General features: G+C 41.3%; 3 protein-coding genes and 2 long non-coding RNA genes across 8 annotated transcripts; 3 read left to right on the forward strand and 2 right to left on the reverse strand.

The window, feature by feature from the left end:
* Positions 1-162: 162 nt before the first annotated feature.
* On the reverse strand, positions 163-6,267 carry LOC142954524 (V-set and immunoglobulin domain-containing protein 1-like). 2 transcript variants are annotated; one of them, XM_076095581.1, is made up of 6 exons: positions 5,810-6,266; positions 4,711-5,058; positions 3,832-3,867; positions 2,151-2,429; positions 1,907-2,032; positions 163-1,206 (listed from the first exon to the last, which is right to left on the reverse strand). In XM_076095581.1, exons 1-6 carry the CDS (start codon positions 5,904-5,906, stop codon positions 1,091-1,093), a joined length of 1,002 nt encoding a protein of 333 aa, XP_075951696.1. In that variant the 5' UTR covers positions 5,907-6,266; the 3' UTR covers positions 163-1,090. The 2 variants fall into 2 exon arrangements, with proteins under 2 accessions (XP_075951696.1, XP_075951698.1); XM_076095583.1 differs by lacking the exon at positions 3,832-3,867 and having other exon boundaries at positions 5,810-6,267.
* Positions 5,790-7,139, forward strand: LOC142954529 (uncharacterized). Its single transcript, XR_012955730.1, has 2 exons — positions 5,790-5,930; positions 6,694-7,139. It is a non-coding gene; the product is annotated as an uncharacterized LOC142954529 (long non-coding RNA).
* On the reverse strand, positions 6,585-10,514 carry LOC142954528 (uncharacterized). Of its 2 annotated transcripts, XR_012955729.1 has the most exons (4): positions 10,403-10,514; positions 9,839-10,146; positions 6,929-6,994; positions 6,585-6,814 (listed from the first exon to the last, which is right to left on the reverse strand). It is a non-coding gene; the product is annotated as an uncharacterized LOC142954528 (long non-coding RNA). The 2 variants fall into 2 exon arrangements; XR_012955728.1 differs by lacking the exon at positions 10,403-10,514 and having other exon boundaries at positions 9,839-10,396.
* Positions 7,871-14,001, forward strand: LOC142954522 (nuclear factor 7, ovary-like). Of its 2 annotated transcripts, none has more exons than XM_076095578.1 (2): positions 7,871-11,550; positions 11,782-14,001. In XM_076095578.1, exons 1-2 carry the CDS (start codon positions 11,374-11,376, stop codon positions 13,243-13,245), a joined length of 1,641 nt encoding a protein of 546 aa, XP_075951693.1. In that variant the 5' UTR covers positions 7,871-11,373; the 3' UTR covers positions 13,246-14,001. The 2 variants fall into 2 exon arrangements, with proteins under 2 accessions (XP_075951693.1, XP_075951694.1); XM_076095579.1 differs by having other exon boundaries at positions 11,402-11,537.
* Positions 14,002-14,094: 93 nt separating this feature from the next.
* On the forward strand, positions 14,095-17,103 carry LOC142954523 (zinc-binding protein A33-like). Its single transcript, XM_076095580.1, has 2 exons — positions 14,095-15,091; positions 15,323-17,103. Exon 2 carries the CDS (start codon positions 15,338-15,340, stop codon positions 16,700-16,702), a length of 1,365 nt encoding a protein of 454 aa, XP_075951695.1. The 5' UTR covers positions 14,095-15,091; positions 15,323-15,337; the 3' UTR covers positions 16,703-17,103.
* The last annotated feature ends 2,859 nt before the right edge of the window (positions 17,104-19,962 follow it).

Below are 19,962 nucleotides of genomic sequence, written 5' to 3' on the forward strand. Positions count from 1 at the left end.
CTCACCACACATAATAATTAACTTTGTGATTTCTGGGATGAACTTTTCCTTCTTTGAGCTTTAGAGGACAATTTTAAGCAAATGAACATTTCCTGCTGAGCAACATGAAGCACAATTAAAGTCATTGTATTGTATGTCAAACATTTTCATGAAAAGTCAGAGTTAAGAATGTTGAAAAGTTTATTGAGAAAAGTCATAGTATAGTATGGCGACAATTTTGATTTATTAAATTGTTTGGCATACTATGACTTTAATTACAATGTTTAACAGTATAATCCACGTTTTTACAATAAACGTTTTATATACAAGGACAATTAATGCAGTAGTGGAAAAAAGACAAACAAGTGAGAACCCACAGTGTAGAAACATGAATAAAATAAACTCATTGACAATACTGACAAAATATGAATAATACAATATATCTTTTATAAAGGAAGGCCGTAAGAGCTGCGCAGGTATTTCAAGGTTGTGTCCATGGAATGTGCATAAAGTTCCAGGTCTCACTTCTTCAGTAGCTGCAGTACATCCCCTGCTTGTGAGGTCTTTGGCAATGATTGAGCCCACGAAGCGAAAGACACAGTCGGGATGGGTTCATGAAAGGTGGAGCTTGAAAACAGTGTAATAAAGTTTAGTGTGTAAAAAAAAAAGTCATAGTAAAGAATGCTAAAAGGAAGTCATGAAAAAGTCACAGTATAAAAAGTCATAAAAGTCACAGTATACAATGTAAAAAAGTCATAGAAAAAAACAAAGTTGACAAATAGACATGAATATGAACAGCCAATGTGATAATTCTTACATTTCATTTACAAAATAAGTTAAAAAATAAATAAATATATAAATATTATATTTTAAATAATTTCAATTTTTCGCAATACTATGAACCGATTCTGGTTCTCAATAACAAGAAGCATTGGCATGGTTACCCACCAGGACTAACAGAAGGCCCAACATTCACTAACCGTAGGCTACGGGCTTCTTGCCCAAGGACACATGTGGGATGTACCCACTGACCAGGTGAACCCGGGATCGTACCGCTGATGATCTGATTGAAGGACGACCCGCTCTCCACTGAGCCACAGTCGCTATAGAGCTATGGAGCCTCTGCTGGCTCAGGAGCCGGACCTGGAGGCACTTTACATGGACTGATTTCCAAAGAGGTTTCCCTGTTAAGCAGAGCTTGTTCCAGGTGAACCAGGCGATGACGACCTGCAGCACAGAAATGATTGTATACGTTACATGAAGTTAACTTAAACTTAAATTATTTTGGTGATCCACACTAACATATATTAATTCTTTGTACCTTTTAAAAGTCTGCTTTCAAACAGGTACTAGTGGATTGAGCAGTTTATCATGAAGTCATTTCATCTTAAACCGGTGAAAACGTGTGCAGCCGACTTCTCGGGGAACGTACTTTTATACGTTAGTATTTATGTGTCAAACGTCTCTGCTGTGCTGGTTAACTAGTCCTTTAATCGTAGAACAGCAGAAACTCTACATCTGTTCATACGGAACCTTCTCTGTCTGATGTACCTGCATTCTGCAATGTTTAGGTTGTACTGTGTGTTGTGGATGAATTCACTTATTTAAGTCTCTTTAGATAAAAGCTAAATGAATCATGTTCAAACATATACGACGATCTCAGCATCTACAGAATTATGATAAACATCTGATTAAAACCTGCTGTTCCATCAAATGAAGGTATTTGACTCTTAAAACTAAGACAAACTTATGTTCTCCAACTATAAAACATGATTAAGTAGTTTGTTAGTTGTTGCCAATATTTTAGCTGCTATATTGAGACCTGAAACATTACAAGCAGCATTGAGCCGACACACTATCAGAGCATCTGTTGTGTTGATGTCGGCACATTATGGACACACTGATAGAATATTTTATATAAACTTACTGTTCTTGCGGCGTGTTGTGATCCACTTCACAAATACAAGCAGAGCTTGAACTGCAAGAACAATGAGACCTCCTAAAACCAACCATCCGATGGGCACTTTGGTCGATGAGTCTTCACACACTTTCTCTGGAACACGTCACAAAAAGAAAATGTAACTGCATCTCACGTTCAGCACACAGACGACACAAAGCAGCAGTTAAACTCCTTTGAAGTTAATAAGACGTGAACAACAATGAAGTCTCACCACTGATGTGCACAAAGACCTCAGAGGTAGCCCTGTGCTTGATGTCTTCCTGCTCGACTACACAGCGATAGCGGTCCGTCTTGGTCACGGTGATGTTCAGAGTGATGTCGTAGCTGCCTCCTCTCTCTGAGGCCTGTGGTTCCTCAGCAGGAAGTTTGTTTCCATCACCGTCCTGCCATTCTACGTCAGGTTTTGGAGAAGCACCTCGAACCTCACACTCTAACAGCGCCCAGTCCTCTGCGGCATCAAGTGTTGTGACGAATGGCTTCGGAGTTGCAACTGTGAACAAAGTATGAACGACAGATTATTAAGGACAACTGTAGAAATTGTGTTTAAGTGAGCGAAGAACAGAGAAACGAGAAGTCTTTATCGCCGCGCAGCTTGAAGCTCCGGACCCTCGAAGAACCACATCGGCAGAGATAGGTCATCGTGTGTTTATTACCTTGTTCGTTCTGTTCTGAGTTTACTGGATTGTTAACGTGTTATTGTGTGTGTTCATGGACCGCCGAGTTCCGTTAGCGCTGTGAAGAAACTACTGTTGTGTTCCATGCTGCTGTAATAGTGTTGTGTTAGATCAGTCACAGCGAGAGAAGTTGGTTATTGTGACTTTATCAGTTAAAAGACCAGAACTGGACGAATCTGAGTTTTCCAGTCGGGTTTGATAAAGTAAAGTTATTTCACGAACCAACATGTTTTGCTCCCCCTCTTAGACACACGTGGTATGTAGACGCGGTCTCTATTCTGGTCTCGAGTGGCGACGTACAAGATTACATCCGCATTGTCTGTCTGGGTAGTTTCTAGACAGTTTCTCTCTAAAGATTGTTTGTTGAGTTTAGATAATGGTAATGGGTTAGCAGTTGTTAGTTTTAGATATTGTTTGACATTTAATAAACTCTGTTATACTTCAAGGAGCAGCTGTCTGTGATTACTCTGTGCATGTGTATTGTGATAATAGCTGATATGTGGCCTGTGCTCAAATTCAAACCTTCACTGTTCACTCTGAATGTGGAACAGTACTTTGACTATTGACATTGTGAGTGAATACTAATTATGAGACTTAATTCATAGTTTGGTTATTGGTCCCTGATCTTATAGACATAAATAATTGTATGAATCCTCCTGACAGATCCCAACACGGTGGATCTCCACCGCGACGTGAATAAACACAAACGATCCCGCCGTCAAACTTAGAGGTTTTAAAATCTCCTTCACATCTTTAAACAAACATTCTTTTGGACGGTTCCAGCCAGAGTCTGACCTTAAAAGACAGATCAGGAGAAAATCATTGTGATAGACGACGTCACTGAGCAGTGTGTGCGACTCCATTACTATTATGACTCAAAGCTTTAACACAACACCTTCCCTCGAACACGACGTCCTTTAAACACTGTAGACGGAGAAATCAGTGACGTCAAAATCTCACCTCGTCTGTCTTTTAAGACAGATCACTGTTTAAAAGTGATGTATTAATATCACTCTCCAGGGGTTCTGGGTATTCTGTGCAGGCTCCTCTGTTATTATGATTCATAAATGGTGTCAGTGGTGATTAATGAGCAGACTTTTGGAAGAATAGTTGCTTCAAATGTGACCAATGAAACAATAGAGAAGATGGAGGTTCTGAATGCGACGGAGGTCTACAGCACACACTTCACACATGATGATCAGTGACATCATCGCTCACCTGAGCTTCCTCCTGACCGGTCCTTAAAGAGGAGCTCTGAAAGACAAATGGGAACATTGGTGATGGTTGATGATCCATATTGGCCGATACGCATCGTTTTCTTAGCTTTGCTTTGTTATAGCAGCTGGTCTACAAGAGTCCAGACTATTCAACCGCTCTGAAGTCAGTAAACCATCAAATATTCTTAATATTTATCTTTTTACTTTATGTCTTCTATGGTGGTGATTTGCATAAAAACACAAAATTAAAAAAAATATCTTTTCACTATTAGTTTTACTGATGTATTATAGTGTGCTTAGAGCTCGTGTTAGGAAGCTAAACAGCTCATAATTCATCTCTAATATCTATTTTATATTCATGTGTGAAAACATCTTCAAACTACTGGATTTATTGCAAGTTCTCCAATTTGGCCGTCACCATCTTGTTTTTTTACAGGAAGTGAACAGGAAGTGACCATATCTGGACTGAGGAGGAGTGACATGGGGCACATCCCAAGTCTCTTAATTACATCCCCGTTTCCCTCACTTGTGTCCTTTCCTTGCGTCTTAGTCCCTCCCACTAGGGATGCGTGGAGGAAACCATGCGAGGAGAGAGGAAACGAGGAGATATGTTTTAAGAGACATGAGACGTCCTTTCCTCTGAAGCATGACGTGAAGCGACGTCTGTGTCTGATGACGGAGGAGCTGATCACAGCTGATCACAGCTCCATGTTTCAGGTTAAATTGAAATGATATAACTCATCAAACCCGACACTCATAGATTTCCTCATAGACTTCTATACAACCAGAGGAGTCGTCAGTTTGTGGGGCTCAAACCTTGAACGACAGCTAGAGAAACCAAAAGTACATTTAAGATTAACGGTTCGAGTAAAGTACTCACCAACAACAAGCTGAACGGAGAAAGTGCGAGGTGGCTGAAGAAGTGGAAAGGCACAGGTGTAGTTCCCGCCGTCGGTCTTCTTGGTATTTGTGATGATTACGGAGGCGTTGCCGTGTTTCAGTTGATCTTGGAAATGTGAGACTCGTCCTCTGAACTGCTCACTCTGACCAGCTTTGCCGTTGTTGTAACGAACACCTGCATGGTAAAAGAAAACCTCCTTCTGGCGTTCATCTTTCTCAGCAGCTTTCTGCCAGTCGAAGAAAGCTGCTGTGATGTCCTGCTTGGTGTCGAGGGAACACGGCAGAATGACATCACTCCCTTCTTTGGCCAACACTTTCACACCCGTCCCTGAAAGACAAAGCACATTTTAATCATCACGTTTAAATCGAGAAAGTCCAGAACCATCTTTAAAAGGCTGAAATGAACTAAACATTTGTGTCTCAATAGCACTTAATCAGAAGAAAAACACGACAACGAGTGAAAGCAGCTGTGATGAGAGGGTGTGAAGGGTCAACAGTTGTCCAACATTGATACCCGGTTCTAAACGGGACCCAATAAGAGAGTAGGAAAAACCCGGAGTATCGATAAGGGCCGGAGTTATTGGTTCTCTGGTAAAGTATGTTTTGCAGTATTTCCTGTTCTGAGGTGAGGGCCCTGGGACAGAGGCCTTCATACATGTACAGACTGTAGTGATATACAAATCAATAGAATAGAACACAATGCAGATGTATTAACACAAATATACAATTATAAACCTTCTCAACAGAGGAGTCAAAATGATTTAATAAGTCAGTCAGTGTGTTTTGAGTTGCTTAATACATAGTTATTAATAAGGGGAGCAGCTGTGTGGTTGAACTTTATTTAGCCCTTTGCTGCCAATACTATTGTTTATTTTATACATTTGTCTGATTTAACTATTTCACAAAGTCAGAATAATAATGGTCTTACAGAGAGATTTAAAGACATTCAGTTGTCTTTATTATATTGGCTTTAAAAGAGTCTGATGAGCATCAAATGAAGCAGAGGAAGCTAGCTAGTTAGCTAACGTTAGCTTCACTATTGAGGGTGTGACTTGATATGTTTTATATAACTTTCTCACCGTGTTCATGTCCAAGTATTATTCCAGACAACGCCAGCAGACTGCAGCACAAACGCAGAAGCTCCAGAGGAGTGGAGGGAAGTTTAAAGCCCGACATGTTGTCAGGAAAAACCGCTAACAGGTGAGCTAAAAGTTAACGGAGTTGTACCCCGAACCGGACAGTTCTTAGCTAACGTTCCAATAAAATTCACTTAAAATATTGATAAAAATGATCGTGTAATGTTTTCAGTTGATTTAATAGTGTTAAACTAAAGTTTAACTTCGTACCTTTCGAACTAAATATCGTTGTAATTATTAAAGTTAGCTTTGCCTTTACCAGAGACGTTAAAACGATGCTAACGCCGGTGAATTAGCCGTGCGACGCTATTGGCCTAATCCTTCTAAACTTCTATCCCGGTTTTTCGGCGATATTCGCTTGTTACGGGGTCGCCAAAGTTACAATCAATGCTGTCAACACATCCGGGAACGTGGTTCTGTCCTTCACAATAAGATATCGCGCTTCAACAACTCCAAATTGTGCAATAAAAGCTCCTTAATTTCCGCTTGAGTGTATACCACCACCTGCTGGATGTTTTGTTAAACTCTTCTCATGTCAATCACTGGCAAAACACCAGCTGATGCATGGAATTTAACAATTATGTACACATATTGTATATAACAAATACTATCATAACACACAGTGCAGAGTAAGAGTTCTATTACAACTAAAAACACAAGTATTCATGATTAAAAAGCTATATTGTTAAAGTGAAAGACAAATAACTTGTGCAAATGATTGAAAAGTTCTATGCAAACATTTATTTAAAAATAAACCAAACAAAATCAAAAATTATATTAAAATCCGGACACAAATGACATTTAAAATAATCCTCTTCATTATCCAGCTCCTCGTCCCATGGGTTGGCATACGATGAAAGTTTACGTTAAGTACACTACCGGTGGATGTCGTGGGTCCAGCAGACGAGGAGCTGGATGATGATGGTCGGGTCTCTGCAGGTTGGGAGGCTGTATAAATAACAGAAAAAGCATAACCATGCTTTGTTGACTCTTCATCATGGCTAATGTCACCATCATGTTATAATATATATATATATTTTTCAGATTATTGAAATCATTTACAGTGGGAGGGAGAGGAAGGAGTTTGGGACCCATAGAGGCCACGTCCTGCAGCCGATGTTGAAGGCTCTGAAATAATAATCACATTTTATTATTACAACTCTAAAATACATACTCATAATAATGTTTATGCGTAACAATAGTTAATAAATTCTGATTTATATGTGAAAAATCAATGTGATCAAAATAAATAAAATGAGATATGGATGCTTCATTTTGACTTTTATCTCATAATCTTGATTCATGTGTATATCTCTTATGCTAAAGTTTACCTGTATCATTTTGGTGGAAATGGACTTTTATACTACTAATAATAAGAACAGCAAGGACATGTATTATGATCATTATACTCAAAGTAGACTGAGTGAAAAACAGTCTCTCCAAGATCTAGGTCAAAGTTGAACATATCTAATGTCAACAGCAGCAGCGAGAGACGAGACGAAAGGAGACGAAAGGAGAGTAAAGGAGAGGAAGGAGACTAAAGGAGTACTAATCTCTCTCTATCTCCTCCTTTTATTCAGCCTCGTCTCTCTCTCTCTCTCTCTCTTTTCTTTTCCTCGCCTGCAGTGTGTTGTGAGTCAACTGATGCCCATGGGCAAGAGGTGGAAGGAAAGTGATTTGAATTACACACTCTCTATCTCTCTCTCTCTCTCTCACAGGACGGTAGAGTCAGATTCACTGACAGCTGAGTCACATCTAAGGCACTTAGTCATCGTTACACACACACAGACAGACACACACACACACACACACACACACATATATATATATATACAGACACACACACACTGGTGAGTCAGACTGACCCAGATGCTGAAGGAGATAAGCTCTCAGTGTGGCAGCTGTTCAGTGATTCAAAGGCCACATCACAGTGACTCTGCACAAATCTGTCTGTGTGTGTGTGTGTGTCAGCTGTGTCGCACTCGTGTTGCACCAGCTGCACTTCCACTCTGCACCACCAGAGGGCGCATCAGACCACTCTAAGCACATTCTTTGGGGGGTTTCTCTAAATGTGGACTGGAGAGCTTCACATTAGCAAAGTGTAGTGCGTCATGTGGTCTGACTGTCTGACTCTGCAGATTCTTTGCTTAAGTACCAATATAACAATGTCAAAATACTCCAATTACAAGTACAACATTTAAAATAACATAAATACATTTAAAATACGCAAGAGTACAGAAGTATTATCAGCTAAATACACTTAAATTATCAAACGTAAAAGTACTCAACAGCAGGATAGTGATATGACATTATTCAGATGTTTAATAGTGATGTATTAATGTGTAAGCAGCATTTTACTGTTGTAGCTGCTCGGGGTCGGAGCTGGTTTTACATTTTTAATAAACTGTACAGTTCAAATGGAGGGCGGGCAGAGGCTTCCTGCCTCGGGGTCGGGCCCCTCTAAGGGGTCACGAGACAAATGTGAGGGGTCGTTAGATAGTTAATAGGAGAGCAAAGAAGAAGAAGAAGAAACAAAGTGTTCACTTAAAAAAAACTTACCTAATCTTTGGGGGTTCTGTTCATTCATACTGGTGACTCACAACCATCCCATCATATATTGTGCTGTGTTTATTGTCACGCACCAAACATCAAGCCAAATTACTTGTATGTGTAACATACTTGGTAATAAAGTGTTTTGTTGCTGAAGGAATGTCCTGGGATGAGATGACCAGAGACCAGAGGGGAAAAGAAGGGTTTTAATCCAACAGCTCAGATCATAAAACCCACATAAAACATTTAGACATGTAGCTAAAGCACCAATTCTCTCCTGACTCCCAGTGTGCGTTTACATCGGCCGGTGTTTCGGTTTATCTTTAACTGGCGACTTTCAGCCGAATGCATCTGTGGATGTCATAGTTAGCCGTTTGAAACAGGAAGAGAACACGTAGCTGTCCTCGTGAATGCCACCAAATGGCACAGTTCCCGGTCTTCTTATCATACTTTTACACACACGAGTTCGAATCCCGTTAAATATATATATATTTTTACTTTTTAAGGTGCTTCTTCTACATGACACGTCTTTACCCCAAAACAGGCTCCAAAGACGATTATTTGTTTAACAGGGTCGCCTGATAAACCTAAACACCGGTTAGGCTTTCTTAACTAATCAAGTTGTCTAACTTCTAAAGTGAAAACTTTGTTTGCTTCATTTTTGAACCAATGTAGCAATTCAATTATCGTGGAATTAGCAAGCTAGCTAGCTAGCGGAAGAACTGCGCATTGACTTTAATTTAATATTATATATTACTATTCATATAATAAAAATGTAAACCATTGGCCAAATCCCAATGTTCCCCCTTACGGACTCACGGACTTTGAGGCGCGCTCCCGCGAAGTCCGTGAGGGTTTAGGGCTGTCCCACTGTCAAATCATCGAGTGTTTGAGGCTCTCTCGCAGACATTTTGAGCCCTTTATGAACCCTTTCCGTAAGTCAGCATGGTATGCTGACTTAGCCTAAGGGAATTACCCACAAATCATTGCAATGTGACGTTAAACACGGGGTAACCAGTGGACGCATGGAGATGTAAAATAAAAGGTAAACAAAGAGGACGGCTCACCTGTGTTCAGCCTGTCATATTACATTTACACAGAAACATTAAGGGTTAAAGATGGAACAACAAATAAACATGAAATCAGAAGATATTTATTTATTTATTCATCAAATATTTGATTTTGTCATTGAAGCTGTTTTGACAAAACGAGTAAATAGATTATATAAAATGACCTCATCTGGTGAGGAAAGAGCCTGAAGACGTTCAAATCAAGGAGTACAAACTATAAAATAAATACACACAATTATACATCATATTTCTTGTAGTTTTCATGATAACGCGATATGTTGCAGCAAAGTGTTGTCCCATTCATATTTCCACCATCTCAAGCCCTCACAGTCTCTCACACTCGACCACTTACCAGGTGACGTCAGTAAGTCCTTGAGGGTTCAGGGTTTGAGGCTTTAGGGGGGACATTGGGATTTGGCCATTGTGTTGAGTTACGTTAAGAGTTCCCTAGGAAGCAGTGTTCCAGTTTATGTGTCTGGGGCTCTTATTGTGAAGGATGAAACGGAAGGAGAATAAAGTTGCTGCCATCTTGGTGCAGACTACAGAGCCCCATGTTTATTATTGTATTACTGTAACAGACTGTCTCATGTTTGTCGTTTCTGGTGTTGACTGTTGATATGTCCCTTGAGGGTTGCCGTAGCAAAGGGGCAACTCCCGCCTCTGGCAAAAGAAAAAACAATGATAAAGAGAGTAGCCGTGAGCTGGTACACAATCTAATCTCCCGACTCCAGTTCTTACGGTATGATAAGTGCAATACACGAACCCAAGACGCTCGATTACATTACTAATATAAAGTATAAGCGCAACATAACCCTCCGCTACAAAAATCTAGTCTTCCTTGTGAGTTGGCGTCTCTGACTTTGAGCATTTGACCTCTGAGCATTTAGAGGCGAAAAAAAAGACGAGACGTAATCACCTTCTGAAGCGGAGCGGCCATAACCGGATGTTGTCCTTGAGTGCAGACAGGAAGTCCTCAGCCAGCCAATCAGACGTGAGTTGATTCGGGCTCGAGCCCGCCCTCTTAGGTAATGCAAATAAAGCTTATTTTCGGTGTTTTCGTTATTTAGTTTCCGTTAGGATTATAACCACTTCGACTGAACGAGCACAGCTACAAGACTGAAATACTGGAATATTAAGATGTCGAGCTGATGCTGGTTGAATGCAAGTTTGAGGAAAAACGATGAAAAGATTAAACTTTAAGAGAGAGAGGGAGATACACTACAGCAGATTGTCTTCCAGTGTATTTTCTCTGGCTGCTTGTTGACAGAAACACAATTACTTCTGTGCTAGAGCATGATCTCTCCTGTCCTGTGTGCCACGACTTCTTCAAAGATCCCGTCATTCTGTCCTGTAGTGTGTTTTATCTGCTACTTCACAGAATGTGAATCTTAACTGTTATCAGTTATCAGTGAGTGTCGGTCTATTAGTGCCGGTGGAAGAGCGAACAGAACAACGTGAACTCCAACAGAAACGGTTTGACTGCATGACTTCACTTCAGAGGCGTGTAAAGTTCAACACAATTAAACTGGAGTTTCTAACCTTCACCGAACACAAAGGTCTCGCCCTCAGGTGAGACACACCTGAGGCCACCAGCTGCTCAATATATAACTAAGATAGATTGATCCGAAGCAATCTGTCCAGTACGATGTTTGAAGAACAGTACGCAGAGAATAACATTGTACAACAACAGGTACTGCTGATGCTTATCAAGTATTGCCTTTATTCTGTAGTCTCTATGTGAAAAGAAGACTACATTCCAGGTAGGTTGTGATTACGTGGCACAGTGCAAATATTAGGCCCCTCCCCCATCATGGAGCAGCACATCTTGTAAGAAAGATGAACCTTTGGCGTATCACAGTTGAGCTTTGATAAAGTTCCACCCCTCGCATGACTCACATTAGACAAACCAGAGAACACAGAGTCCAATTCTGTGTAATTGAAAGAGAAACACAGACGGAGAGAGATTTACCTTCATCCTCAACGTCCACTGAGAGCGGACAGGTTCAGGAGGCAAAACTGGAACACGAAAGAAGAACAGAAGAAGAAAAACAGTTAAGTTTCAAGGTAAGGACGTAAGGAAGTAGATTGTTTGCTTAGTTACAGAAAATACAACAGAGTATTATGGTTCTCTTTAATGATAAAAGGCGGGGCTGATTCTTAAGATCTTCCTCTGTAGTCGTCCTCTATAATCAAATGGACACATTTCGTGGAAAAACAAACAAGTTGTATTTTTCAAACGTAGTCGTGTTGATGTAGCCTAATTTACACTCTGCTCTCTGCCTGCTTTGTTTTCAGCGTTTTACAAACACGATGGCCTCCAGATCAGAGGAGGATCTCTGCTGTTCTGTCTGCCAGGACATCTTCAAGGATCCCGTTGTCCTGTCGTGTAGCCACAGCTTCTGCAGAGACTGTCTGAAGAACTGGTGGGCAGAGAAACAAACACGTGAGTGTCCAGTTTGTAACAGAAGATCATCAAGAACTGATCCACCTGTTAGTTTGGTGATAAAGAACCTGTGTGAGTCCTTCATACGGGAGAGAGATCAGAGAGCTTCAGAGCCTCTCTGCAGTCTGCACTCTGAGAAACTCAGACTCTTCTGTCTGGACCATCAGCAGCTGGTGTGTCTCGTCTGCAGAGATTCAGAAACACACAAAAACCACAGATTCAGACCCATCGATGAAGCTGCAGAGGATCACAAAGAGGAGATCCAGAAATCCCTGAAGCCCTTAAAAGAGAAACTGAATCTCTTTGAACAAGTTAAAGGAAACTGTGATCAAACAGCAGAACACATGAAGGTCCAGGCCCGACGCACAGAGAGCCAGATTAAGGAGCATTTTAAGAAGCTTCACCAGTTTCTAGAGGAGGAAGAGGAGGCCAGGATGGCTGCACTGAGGGAGGAAGAGGAGCAGAAGAGTCAGATGATGAAGGAGAAGATGGAGGCTCTGAGCAGAGAGATAGCAGTTCTTTCAGACACAGTCAGAGCCACAGAGGACGAGCTGAGAGCTGAAGACGTCTCATTCCTGAACAACTACAAGGCTGCAGTGGAAAGAGTCCAGCAGCGCCCCCTGCTGGAGGATCCACAGCTGCTCTCAGGAGCTCTGATAGACGAGGCCAAACACCTGGGCAACCTGACCTCCAGCATCTCGGACAAGATGAAGGAGAAGGTCTCCTACAGTCCTGTGATTCTGGATCCAAACACTGCTCATCCAGAACTCATCCTGTCTGAAGACCTGACCAGCTTGAGACGTGGACAGACACAGAAGCTTCCTAAAAACCCAGAGAGGTTTGATTCCCTTAAACCCATCCTTGGTTTTATCTCAAGGACTCCGTGCTGGGATGTTGACGTTAGAGACAGTACATGCTGGTCTCTGGGTGTGGCAAAAGAGTCTGTTGAGAGGAACGGTAGAACATGGTCTAGAATGTGGAGAATAGGATTCTCTAATGGTAAATATAAAGCCTTCTCGCCATCAGCCCCACCAATCGCTCTATCAGAGCCGAAGAAGCTCCAGAGGATCAGAGTGAATCTGGACTGGGACAGAGGACAACTTTCATTCTCTGATCCGGATACCGACACACGCATACACACCTTCACACACACTTTCACTGAGAAGCTGTTTCCCTATTTCAGCAGTCGTGATGAATTCCCAACAGAAGTGGATGGTGAGGAGGAGGAATGCATGGAGTGCGTTGTACCTGATGATGAAAGGCTCGAGAGGCAGCTGTGGCAGGTGTGGCTCAGTGGTACAGCTGGTCGTCCGTAGATCTTCGGTAAAATCCATCTCGATCTATCCTTGGGGGAGACACTGAACCCCAAATTGCTCTCTATGAATTTGTGTGAATGTTAGGTAGTCTGATCAGGTGACACCTTGTCGCCCCTGACATCAGTGTATGAATGGTGTAAGTGACATTTTGTGTAAAAGCACTTTCTGTGGACTAATGACGAGAACATTTTGTTGTATTTGACCCTAAATGAGACCTGAATCTTTTTAATCTTATTTAGTGTTCTGAATTTTGTGATGCTGCTGATTCAGGAAACTAAAGTTGTCTCTGCTCCTCTGTCACTCTGAACAAGAAGATCAAAATGTCAACGGTGAATAAATGATGATGCACCTTAGAAGAATAATCTCTTTTGATGATACTGTCTGAAACAAAAGTTTTCACACTTCTTCTCTGTCAGCCGCTTTATTTAAAAGGTACAGATCTCCTTTTGGGTTGGTACGTAATCGAATGTTGTTGATTCGTGTTTATCTCATTGTGAGTCACTCTGAATATAAACATCTGCCAGATATTACAACACAAACTTTAAATAACTGATGATGTTCTGAATGAGTTGGTGGAGATATGTATATGTATGAAACATTTAAATATGCATTGTCAGGTATAATACACGAGTTATATTGTATGAAAATACAAATACAAATGTGAAGCAGAAGAAGTTTCTAGGATGGTATAACTGTAAAGGCTGGACTGACTTTGCTGCTGTTGTGTAAATAAAATCTTGAATGTTTTCTCTTAAAGGTTCAGTGTGTAAGATTTATTGTCATCTCGTGGTTTGTTGCAGATCTCTTGCATTATGTTGCATTATCTCTCTGCTCAGCCCTCCCTCTCCAAGCGTGTTGGAGAACTATGGTGGCCCTCAGCTATGAGAGTTATCTTTAAGACTTTAGAACAACTAGGAGCTACTCTCATCAATATTCTGCTTTTCTACATCACTAAATAATTGCTTCTAAAAACATATATGGATTCAGGATTATAATTTATATTCAACATATATCGAAATATTGTTTCTAGAGCAGCAACAGTTGTGTTTCCAACAGCCAAGTCACTATATAAAGTCATTAATAACAAACTGGAAGCAAATGTAAAATGTTCATGAAATAAATAACTCTTCTGAGTGAAAGATGAAGAACACAGACATCCGTCAGTATCAGTCAATCCTCCTGCTGTCTGTCCTCCTGGCTGCTTTGCTTTGCCGGTGGAAGAGCGAACAGAACAACGTGAACTCCAACAGAAACGGTTTGACTGCATGACTTCACTTCAGAGGCGTGTAAAGTTCAACACAATTAAACTGGAGTTTCTAACCTTCACCGAACACAAACGTCTCGCCCTCAGGTGAGACACACCTGAGGCCACCAGCTGCTCAATATATAACTAAGATAGATTGATCCGAAGCAATCTGTCCAGTACGATGTTTGAAGAACAGTACGCAGAGAACAACATTGTACAACAACAGGTACTGCTGATGCTTATCAAGTATTGCCTTTATTCTGTAGTCTCTATGTGAAAAGAAGACTACATTCCAGGTAGGTTGTGATTACGTGGTACAGTGCAAATATTAGGCCCCTCCCCCATCATGGAGCAGCACATCTTGTAAGAAAGATGAACCTTTGGCGTATCACAGTTGAGCTTTGATAAAGTTCCACCCCTCGCATGACTCACATTAGACAAACCAGAGAACACAGAGTCCAATTCTGTGTAATTGAAAGAGAAACACAGACGGAGAGAGATTTACCTTCATCCTCAACGTCCACTGAGAGCGGACAGGTTCAGGAGGCAAAACTGGAATAAGAAAGAAGAACAGAAGAAGAAAAACAGTTAAGTTTCAAGGTAAGGACGTAAGGAAGTAGATTGTTTGCTTAGTTACAGAAAATACAACAGAGTATTATGGTTCTCTTTAATGATAAAAGGCGGGGCTGATTCTTAAGATCTTCCTCTGTAGTCGTCCTCTATAATCAAATGGACACATTTCGTGGAAAAACAAACAAGTTGTATTTTTCAAACGTAGTCGTGTTGATGTAGCCTAATTTACACTCTGCTCTCTGCCTGCTTTGTTTTCAGCGTTTTACAAACACGATGGCCTCCAGATCAGAGGAGGATCTCTCCTGTTCTGTCTGCCAGGACATCTTCAAGGATCCTGTTGTCCTGTCGTGTAGCCACAGCTTCTGCAGAGACTGTCTGAAGAACTGGTGGGCAGAGAAACAAACACGTGAGTGTCCAGTTTGTAACAGAAGATCATCAAGAACTGATCCACCTGTTAGTTTGGTGATAAAGAACCTGTGTGAGTCCTTCATACGGGAGAGAGATCAGAGAGCTTCAGAGCCTCTCTGCAGTCTGCACTCTGAGAAACTCAGACTCTTCTGTCTGGACCATCAGCAGCTGGTGTGTCTCGTCTGCAGAGATTCAAAAACACACAACAACCACACATTCAAACCCATCGAGGAAGTTGTACAGGATCACAAAGAGGAGATCCAGAAATCCCTGAAGCTCTTAAAGGAGAAACTGAAGCTCTTTGAACAAGTTAAAGGAAACTGTGATCAAACAGCAGAACACATGAAGGTCCAGGCCCGACGCACAGAGAGCCAGATTAAGGAGCAGTTTAAGAAGCTTCACCAGTTTCTAGAGGAGGAAGAGGAGGCCAGGATCTCTGCACTGAGGAAGGAAGAGGAGCAGAAGAGTCAGATGATGAAGGAGAAGATGGAGGCTCTGAGCAGAGAGATAGCAGCTCTTTCAGACACAGTCAGAGCCACAGAGGACGAGCTGAGAGCTGAAGACGTCTCATTCCTGAACAACTACAAGGCTGCAGTGGAAAGAGTCCAGCAGCGCCCCCTGCTGGAGGATCCACAGCTGCTCTCAGGAGCTCTGATAGATGAGGCCAAACACCTGGGCAACCTGACCTTCAACATCTGGATCAAGATGAAGGAGAAGGTATCATACAGTCATGTGATTCTGGACCCAAACACTGCTCATCCAGCACTCATCCTGTCTGAAGATCTGACCAGTGTGAGACGAGGACAGACACAGAAGCGTCCTGATAATCCAGAGAGGTTTGATTCCCTTAACCCTGTTCTGGGCTCTGAGGGTTTTAACTCAGGGATTCACACCTGGGACGTTGAGGTTGGAGACAGTACAGTCTGGTTTCTGGGTGTGGCAAAAGAATCCGTCAAGAGGAAAGGGAGTATATGGTCTGAAATGTGGAGAATTGGATTCTCTAAAGGGAGTTATAAAGTCTTCTACCCATCAGGCCAACCGGCCTTTCTTTCAGTGATGACGAAGCTCCAGAGGATCAGAGTTTTGTTGGACTGGAACAAAGGATATCTGTCGTTCACTGATGCCGACACTAACACACACATATACTTATTCAAACACGACTTCACTGAGAAGCTGTTTCCATACTTTGGCAATAGCAGTAACTCCCCTATTAAGATTTTACCAAGATGATTACAGTTATGATTGGTGGTAGGCACATGCAGCATTCAATATCTTAAAGGGAAGTTTTCCATGAAATGTAATCTAATGTACTTGTGTTGATTTAGACTTAATATGATTAATCAAACAGGAGAACTGAAATGATGATGATGGGGGTTGTGTTGATTTGTTTGTGATGCTGGTGATAAAGGAACTGATGTCGTTTCTGCTTTTACTCTCATTGTAATTTGTTGAGTATTTTAATTATTTAATGAGGTGTCTCACTGTGTCACACATAAGGAGCAGAGATACTCAGACGTTTAACATTGTTGGTCTTTTTTTGATTTGAAACATGAAACGTTTACCTTTTTTTGTTAAATGTATTCTAAGTAACACTTGTGGTGTATAAGTTATATATAAATAAAATCATTGTTTCCTCTCAAGATTTAAAAAATGTGTGTGTGTGTTTTATCTATGACATCATATGTGATGTCACCAGCAGGTCGTCATCCGATAGTAGCTGCTGTTTGGTTTTATAGAAACACAGGTAGGAGGAGTCTCTGTGATATTTGTGTCCGCTTAGAATGATGAATGACTTTAAGGGACCGAGTGTGTGTGTTATTTCACAGATGAGCTTCATCAGATCTGCCTCACGGAGAGTACGCAGGACATTTGCAGCAGCTTGTGATGATTCAATGCTGAGATCATTTTAAAAGGCATGACCTGCTTGATCCTGGAAAGGTTCAAATCCTGGATCAAATCAAAAACATTTGACTTTTAAAGCATGAAAGTTGTTCATGGACGGATGGATCACTGGCAAAATAATCTATAAATAAACAATAATCTTTTTACTGATGATAAAATATTAACGTAACCTCTGCACGGTGATGTTTAATCCTAGAAGCAAGACTGTATCCGCATGAAGTCCATGTTTAAAGGCTCAGTTCACCCAAATTTAAAATATCAAAAACATATTTATTTACCCATCTGTACGGCTGGGTAAGATTACGATGCCAGTTCCAAAACCAGTACCCGCAGTGTCCTTATTCTTCAAGAAGTAATAATAAAACATGTGAATCATACATTTAAAATCACTCCTATTTGATTTTTGATTGAGAAAATTATGTTTTTTGTGATTCCAGTTGGACTTTAACAAGCTAAACAGACATAAATGTCATAAAACTGTCTCCTAACCACAGACCATTTTCTTTGAATGACCTGGAGTTTGGCAACACACACACACACACACACACACACACAGAGCAGCAGATAACACTCTTGTGCTGCCGTGCATTTCGGAGATTTCAAACCTAGAAAATGTGAAGCTACTGAGTGTTTGGTGCAGCTGCTGCCATGAGGAAAATATATATGTTCTGGTAAAGTTTTGAGCTCATCATGTGAGCACTGATATGTGTCTTTATGTGTTATTAATCGTAGCGACAGGTGTGCAGCTTTTCCAAGACAGCCGGTCAATAAACCTCAACATCGGTATCTGTTCTGCCTTCCTGAACAAGCTGCTTTAAGAGAGCTGCATGTGTAATATAGACATTTTATGACATTTCTGTTGCTACAAACGTCTGATGCGCACGCTCACGGCAGTGTTTCCTCCATTAAAAAAACACGCCAGCAAACAAACAGTGAGTCTGAGAGCCGTTGTGACTCCTGACCGCATGCAGCAGCAGGAACAAACTCAGCATAAGTGAGTCACATTAAAGGTGAGCTGATAATACGAAGATCAAACACTGTGTGCTCTACCGGCCTGTTATCTGAAGCTAAACAGCGGCAGGATGAAGGCCACAGAGGGCCACAGCCTCCCAGACTCCCAGAGAGGATTATTGCCACAACCTTTAAAATATATATATTGAGTATCCCTGCATTTTCAACACATCCAGCTAACATCTGTTACAGCTTTTCAACTGTGTTGGAGCAACCTGATTGTCTTGACATTGGACAACGTCAACATACATCGTCCCTACGTATCTGTAAATGAAAAGAAATGCCAAGGAAAATAAAAAATTGTTTAATTGAATTGTTTGTATTTATGTAGAATGAGCAACACATTCATGACGTTCCCCTCTGGTGTCAGTTTTGGACTTGACGGCGCATCAATGCATGCTTGTTACATAGTGTCTTTTCAAAATAAAACGTCCATCTTAGTGTAGGTTCAGGCAACAAAAGCACTTAGTAAGGTTCAGATGATGTTAACTTCCACAACTCACGTGATTAACGACTGACGTAACAATATGTCAACGTTCACTTTTGGGTTTTTCGCGGGACATGGACGGCGGTCTCCTCTTCACCAAATCACAAAGCGTCTCAGTATCACGTCAGTTGCTCATAAGGACGCTTCAGCATTGGGACTGAAGATGGGTTGAATCTGGTTATTGTTTGCTGCTGAACTATTTGACCAAAACAAACTTCTACTTCTATATTTGTACCGTATGGTATTCATACTTTTACTGAAGAAAAGGAAGTGAGTGCCTCTAAATCTAAATAAATCCATGACCTTTGACATTGAAACGTTGCATTATATTACACAGGAGCAGAGAGTCGCTCAGATTTCCTTTCTGATGAGATCATTCCCTGATTACATTACATGTGACGCACACGCACACACACACACACACACACACACACACACACAGACAGCTTGTTTTGCAAAGACACACAATAGAACAGATTCTCTTTCATTCATTATCTATACAAACACACAGTGTCTGTTTTCTTTCATACAAACTCTCTCTCTCTCTCACACACACACACAAACCCACACACACACAGACACACACACACACACACACACACACTTCCCGCCAAACCTGTCCTCTGGGCTGCCGTGCCCGCGGAGGACGTGCCGACCCTTTCAGTTGGCCCTCGTCATGGAAACGATTTGTCTCATGTTGCCGCGGCGCCACGTGGCGGACGACGCTCTGCAAACACAAAACACACTTTGACACACACCTCTGATCCTGACGCTGTTGTACACACACACACGCACACACACACACACACACACACACACACACACACACTGTAAAAAACTGTAATGTGACAAACTTTGTGGGTATTATTGGTGAGTTTTTCCCTCTGAGATGTTGTGGAGTAGAAATATAAACTTGCATGAAATGGAAATATTCTAATTAAGTACAAATACCTTGAATTTGCACTTATAAGTACAGCTTATAGTACATGTTTATCACCTTCTCTTCTCACCACTAGAGGTCCTCGATGGTTTCAGTTTGGGATGAACTCAAACGGTCTCTCCTCTCTCTCGTTCTGTCTTTGTTTGAATT

Source organism: Anarhichas minor, unplaced genomic scaffold (assembly GCF_050575085.1).
Source record: "Anarhichas minor isolate MPS153535 unplaced genomic scaffold, ASM5057508v1 ptg000021l, whole genome shotgun sequence".
NCBI classification, from domain to species: Eukaryota; Metazoa; Chordata; class Actinopteri; order Perciformes; family Anarhichadidae; genus Anarhichas; species Anarhichas minor.